Source organism: Antrostomus carolinensis, unplaced genomic scaffold, assembly GCF_000700745.2.
Source record: "Antrostomus carolinensis isolate BGI_N321 unplaced genomic scaffold, ASM70074v2 scaffold31234, whole genome shotgun sequence".
In the NCBI taxonomy this organism is placed as follows: domain Eukaryota; kingdom Metazoa; phylum Chordata; class Aves; order Caprimulgiformes; family Caprimulgidae; genus Antrostomus; species Antrostomus carolinensis.
Genome location: NW_010313348.1, coordinates 1 through 6,709, shown reverse-complemented (window position 1 = coordinate 6,709; position 6,709 = coordinate 1). Strand labels below are relative to the sequence as shown.

The 6,709-nt window shown below is 55.9% G+C and overlaps 1 protein-coding gene across 1 annotated transcript; it reads left to right on the top strand.

Annotated features, from left to right (window-relative positions):
- Positions 1-238: 238 nt before the first annotated feature.
- On the top strand, positions 239-5,299 carry LOC114818545 (uncharacterized; the record flags this gene model as incomplete). The annotated part of the gene is made up of 5 exons (XM_029084822.1): positions 239-378; positions 1,256-1,429; positions 1,554-3,009; positions 3,219-3,241; positions 5,012-5,299. Coding segments are annotated over exons 1-5 (2,081 nt in total), but the record flags the coding sequence as incomplete, so codon positions are not given.
- Between the last annotated feature and the right edge of the window lie 1,410 nt (positions 5,300-6,709).

The window sequence follows — 6,709 nt, the reverse complement described above, 5'->3', positions numbered from 1 at the left end:
ATGTTTCTATGCTTTGCTTTATGACTCGCTGTGATGCTCTTGTCACCGCAGGGAGCGTGGGGTGGGGTGTGGTGATGGGTATTTATCTGGGGTGGTGTCCCCTGCGTGTGCCAGCCATGCCACTGCTGTGACCCCACCTGCTTATCCCAGCTGGACACTGCAGCGTCGCTGGAGGCAGTGCTGTCTCCAGTGATGTCCTGACAGCCCTCGGTACACGTGCTGCTTCCTCCTGGCAGTGATGAGGACGGGGGAGAGTGGCCTGACTGTCTTCCGCCTGCTGACGAAGGAGAACCGCTGGAAGTGGGTGCAGGCCAACGCCCGGCTGGTCTACAAGAACGGCAAACCCGAGTACATCGTGGTGACCCAGAGACCCCTCGTGTAAGTGCCATCTGGGTCAGCCCAGGCTGGGATGGGGACAGCTTGGCTTTTTCCATCGGTGTGGGCGCTGGGATGCCCAGGATGATGTTGGATTTGTTGTTGCTTCTTGTGCCTTTGAAAGGAGCAGCCGCAGGATGCTCTGATGCTGTTCAGGCCATCCCATAAGTAAGGGAGAGCACTGAGCAGTGCCCTGCACCTCACATCCCTGCCCTGGTGTCCTGGGCACCAGGCTATTCTTAGCCTGGGGACACTGGTGGCTGCTCTTCAGCTGTAGGGACATGGGTGCAGTGAACAGCAGGGACCTCAGATGTGACTGCTGTATGGCAACAGCCCAACATCCCTGTCCTAAGGGGTGGCTGCAGCGTTAGATGAGCAGAGCAAAGAGGTGATTTCTGTCTGGAAAAGCTCTGTTGCCCTTTGCATTTTCAATATCCCCGTGGTTATGCTGCAGATGTGGGGTTTTATGTGGGTGTCTATCATAGAATCACAGAAGGGTTTGGGTGGGAAGGGACCTTTCAAGGTCTGACCCCCCTTGCAGTGAGCAGGGACGTCTTCAACCAGACCAGGTTGCTCAGAGCCCCATCCCAACCTGACCTTGAATGTTTCCAGGGATGGGGCTTCTACCACCTCTCTGGGCAACCTGGGCCAGGGTTTCACCACCCTCATTATGAAAAATCTATGAAAATATGTATGTCTGTGTGTATTTGTGCATAAATGCCTATGGAAACGTATAGGTGCGTGGTTCTGCTCAGTCCACACATGCTGGCTGTAGCAAAGGGACTTTGGCTCGCAGGAATCACAATTCTCCATTGCAGAAGCATTTTGTGATGTGTGTTGGTGCATGTACAAGCCCCAAACTCCTCTTCCTGCCTTGCAGAGATGAAGAAGGAGGAGAGCACCTTCGGCAACGGTCCGTGCATCTTCCCTTCACCTTTGCGACAGGAGAAGCACTCTTATACCAAAATACTTACCCTCTCCCGGGCTCCCCTAGCCCTTTCCAGAGCAAAGGGAAAGCCAGCAAGTCCAAGAAGACCTCCCAGAGCGACAGAGGGTGCTCCCAGAAGGATGACATCGATCCCAGTTCTCTGCTGGGCGCCATGATGCAACAGGACCAGGCAGTGTACAAGCAAAGGGAAAGCCAGCAAGTCCAAGAAGACCTCCCAGAGCGACAGAAGGTGCTCCCAGAAGGATGACATCAATCCCAGTTCTCTGCTGGGCGCCGTGATGCAACAGGACCAGGCAGTGTACGTCTCCCATCCAGCTCCCCACCCCAGCCACTCCTTCAGCAGCCGTTTTATGGACCACCTCGAGGATGTGTCCTTGCTGGATGCAGGAGGAGATGCCTGGAGTATGGGTGCTGCTCCAGTTTCTTCAAGGGGGGACAGCCTCAACGAGGAACTTGTGGATTTGCAGCAGGACCACCCTCTCTTGGCCATCTTGGACTCACTCTCAATTAAGAATGATGAGAGCTGTTCCAACAACGAGCTCTTCAGTGTTCTGGAGGGCCTGGGGCTGAATGCTGAGGACCTGGAGCTCCTGCTGTTGGATGAGAAAACGGTGAAGGTCCATACGGACCCTGACCACATCCCATCCTTGAACGACTGCCTCGCCAGCAACGAGATTCTCTCCTACATCCACACCAGGCTGGTGAACAAGTACGATGGAGGACAACAGGTCTGTCCCCTGCCAGGCCCATCCTCGAGCTCATGTGGAGGCACCGCTACGTACCAGGCCCAGGTGGAGGACAAGGACTCGCAGTACCTGCCCCAGCACGTGGCCCAGCCCAGCATTGCCCTGGGGCAGCCCCCTGCTCCGCTGTGGGAACAGCCCCTCCACACCACACCGGGGCAGCTGCCCCCACCGGTGCCAGATGAGGAGGAGGAGGAGGAGGAAGAGCCGTGTGATGGTTTGCAGTGGAGGCCAGCTGAGGAGGAGGGTCTGCCACGCTTCCTCCAGCCACGATGGGCCACCTCGTGGGACAAGGCACCTGGTTCACCACCAGGAACCCCCTGCCCGTGGGAGCCACCTGGGGCTCAGCAGCTGGAGGGTGACTTCGTGGCCGTGCATCCCACCCAAGAGGATGCTCATGGGTCCTTCTCCCTGCCCAGCCAGTGCCAGGGCCATGTGGGACCACCCAGCCGGCCAAAACACCGTCCCTTGCTGATGAACAGGCTGTGTGGCCACAGCCCTGACTCTGCTCCTCACCTCCTTCCCAGCAGCAGCCCCAGCCCGTGGCAGGACTATGTTTCCCCACTCCTGGGGTCCCCAGTTCAGACTGGTTTTTATGGCATCAGCCAAGAGTTGATCTCCCAGCAGCAGGGCTGCGTGGGAGCGGGGCCCGGCGTGCCGAGGGTACAATTCAACCTGGATGGGTTACGTGGCGTGGATACTGCAGGCAGCAGGGGCTCCCAGGAAGAGATGGCTCCATACTCCAGGTGTTTCCCCTCCTCCTCCTCCTCCTCCTCCTCCTCATACCAGCTGATCCCTGAGAAGCAGCCGAGCCCTGTTCCCTCCATGCCCCAGCGTCCTTTTCCCAGCTCATCTGCCGAGCGCTGCGGGAGCCCCTGGGAGACCCCTGTGAATCCCTATGGGACATTCACCTCCACGCTGAGCCAGGAGAGCAGGCACAAGGTAAGTGAGGGCCTCGCTCTGCCCTCGTGCTCAGTTTGTTCCATGCTGGTGTTTCCTGGGGGTCTCAGCGCAGGGAGGAAGACTTCAGGGGCTTTACTTTGCACCAGGTTGAAGAGCAAAAGACCAAAGTGGTGGGTTCTTCCCTTGAGGAGGTGGCTGTCTCTGGGTCTCATTTCCATATGGTTTGTTTAATTACCGTTTCTGCTCAGGGAGTCATTCCAGCCATGCACTGGTGAGTGGTGATGGGTGGTACACAGCATGTGTGAGGTGAGGATCTGTACCATAAAGTCTTTCCCTTGTGGGAGCCTGTACACAACCCGTACTGGGAGCCCATCTGGCTGCTGTTGGCTCTCCAGCACCACAGGGCGAGGTCGGCTGGGTTGGATCTCAGTGTCACCATGTCCTTTCACAGAATCCCAGAATGACCTCGATTGGAAAAGACCATCGAGTCCAATCATTGACCCAACACTGACAAGTCCCCTATGACTAACCCATGTCCCTCAGCACTGTGTCTACACCACTCTTCAATCCCTCCAGGGATGGGGACTCCACCACTGCCCTGGGCAACCCCTTCCAATGCCTCAGAACCCTTTCAGCAAAGAAATTCTTCCTCACATCCCATCTCAACTGCCCTGGCCACAACTGGAGCCCATTTCCTCTTGTCCTGTCCCTTGCTCCTTGGTTGAACAGACCCACCCCCACCTCTCTCCACCCTCCTCCAAGGGACTTGCACAGAGCCACAAGGTCTCCCCTCAGCCTCCTTTTCTCCAGGCTCAACACCCCCAGTTCCCTCAGCCACAAGGGAACTCAGCACACTTGTGCTCCAGACCCTTCCCCAGCTCCGTTCCCTTCTCTGGACACGCTCCAGCACCTCCATGTCCTTCTTGGACTCAGGGGCCCAACACTGAACCCAGCACTCCAGCTGCGGCCTCACCAGTGCCCAGTGCAGGGGGAAGAGAACTTCCCTGGTCCTACTGGCCACCCTTAGGGGCTCTCCTCACAAGTGAATCTCCTGGGACTGGGGCCAACAGCCCAAACCAGGGCTGCCTGGGGAGGGCAGGGGCAGTGGAAGCTGCCTGGCCCTTTTCCCTCTCCCTGATGCAGATGCCCTGTGTGTCTGTAAGGGCTGTGAGCTCACAGCATTGGAGAGCTGGTCCAGATCCTGAAGGAGCCCATCTCTGCAGTGATGCTTCCCCATCCTGTGGCACCCACCAGGGTGAGATGTCCAGGGTGGGTCTGTCCTTCCTCCCTGCTTACCCAGCCCTGCCCTGGCAATTACTGTCCTCAGAGCAGCCTGTTCCTCAGTGCCAGACATCTGCTACTGGCATGGTGTCCTGCTGGCTCACAGAGGTCTCTGTGTTAACCTCTGGAGCCATCAGATACTGTCAAAGCATCTTTTGCTTCTTCCTGAAGGCCATGCTCTGCTCCTCAGGTCCTCCCATTCCCCATCTCCTCCACTCAACACACCAGGCACCTTCTAGCTCTGTTGAAGAGCTTGACTCTGGTCTTGCCTAGGGGTTTAGGAGCTTGTAGGACCAGTGAAGAACAGCTCTGACACATCTCTAGAGCTTGGTGACCACCTCGTGTGGCTGCCATGTGTTTGGCTTGCCAGGAGATGTGCAGCAAGGGCGCAAGACCTGGGTGCTTGCTTCAGATGGAGTCCACATGGCTGTGATTTACAGAGAGAGGTTTCATGAGTGAGCTGCAGGGCTGTGGTACCTGGTCAGGTTCTGCAGAGGTCTGTTAGCAGGTCAGTGGGTGAAAGTCAGTGCCAGCTGTGGAGGTTGGAGGCACTTGCCCTCTGTGTGCTTCAGCCTCGTGTCAATGAAGCGATGGGTCAGTACTGGTGAGAGAGGAGCTGGGGGAAGGTGTGGGGACATGGATGGGGTCACTGCTAAGCCCCTGGACCATGTGGGGTGGCAAGGCAGGAGCAGGTGATCAGCAGTGGGAAGTCAAATGCTGCACAATGCCTCCCCCCTCTGTTGTCTCTCTCTTCTCCTAGCCTGAAGGTGCTCGTGTTTCCCCCGGCGCTCCCCTGGGACTCTCTGGAGATCACCCAGTGCTGGTGGGGAGCCTGGTTCCCCCCTGCCAGCCACATCCCCAGGCAGAAGCGCTGCCAGATCACCCTCACGTCTCCAGCAGTGACTTCTGTCTCTAAGAGAGAAAGACCAGACTGGACAAAGCTGGACTATTCCTCGGGGAAGGAGCTGCCATCAAGTTGCAGAGAACCCAACCATTCCCTGGCCACGCAGGTCCTGCCCTCGCTCTTCATGTTGGATGCTTTGGCTCAGTGGGAATTTATTTTACTTTCTTTTTAATCAACTTCCCACCATCCTGCACCTGCTGAGACTCCTTCTGCTGGTTCCATGGAGGTGTCCCTGGGCTGGGGAGGACAGTGGGGCTGGAGGGCAGGTTTCCCCAGGGCATTGGAGAGAGCTGGGCTGTGATATGGGTCAGCTGGCACATGCAACCTCACCTTTATCCCAAGGTGTCCCAAGAGCTGCGTAGGTCTTTATCCCATGATGTCCAAGAGCTGTGTAGGTCTTTATCCCAAGGTGTCCAAGAGCTGTGTAGGTCTTTATCCCATGGTGTCCAAGAGCTGTGTAGGTCTTTATCCCATGATGTCCAAGAGCTGTGTAGGTCTTTATCCCATGGTGTCCAGGAGCTGTGTAGGTCTTTATCCCATGGTGTCCAAGAGCTGTGTAGGTCTTTATCCCATGGTGTCCAAGAGCTGTGTAGGTCTTTATCCCATGGTGTCCAGGAGCTGTGTAGGTCTTTATCCCATGATGTCCAAGAGCTGTGTAGGTCTTCATCCCAAGGTGTCCCAAGAGCTGTGTAGGTCTTTATCCCATGGTGTCCAGGAGCTGTGTAGGTCTTTATCCCAAGGTGTCCCAAGAGCTGTGTAGGTCTTTATCCCATGGTGTCCAGGAGCTGTGTAGGTCTTTATCCCATGATGTCCAAGAGCTGTGTAGGTCTTTATCCCATGATGTCCAAGAGCTGTGTAGGTCTTTATCCCATGGTGTCCCAAGAGCTGTGTAGGTCTTTATCCCAAGGTGTCCAGGAGCTGTGTAGGTCTCAGTCAGCTGGAGGATCTCAGAGCACATTTATCACTTGCTGTCTCTCATCCAACCCACCCAAGCTTCTTGCTCTAGTTTCTCCAGTGGTTTGAATGTCCACCCATCCTGCCTCTGTACCTTCCCAAGAGCCATTTTTGAAATGTTTGTTCCTTTTATGGTTGCTGATGTCTTTTAAATGGTGTTTGGAGACTAAATGTTGCTCTGGGAAGGAGGGAAGGGTTTCTCTCTGGCGGCAGCCAGGCTGCTGTGGTGAAGGTGTGACGTTCATGTGGCAAATCCCACATTTGCCCAGAAACCAGGGAGCAAATGCTCCATGGCACCAGTCTTTGCAGTTCTGCTGCTAGTTCAGTGCATTTTGGGGTGTGTTTTGCCAGGCTGCTGGAAACCCAGGATGCTTCCACCGCTGTCACTTGGCTCCTGTGCTTCAATAGTCCCCACGGCATCTGTGGAAGGCAGCTCCTGCCCCGTCAGTCTGATGGCTGATGTCCTCCAGCTTCACCAAAGCTTTGCAGTCACATGCATGATCCAACACAGATGGAAGACTTGTGTGTCCCAAAAAAGAGACAGGAAAGGTTTTCACCTCTGGTATTAAATTTCACAGAATCACAGAATGTTGTGAGTTG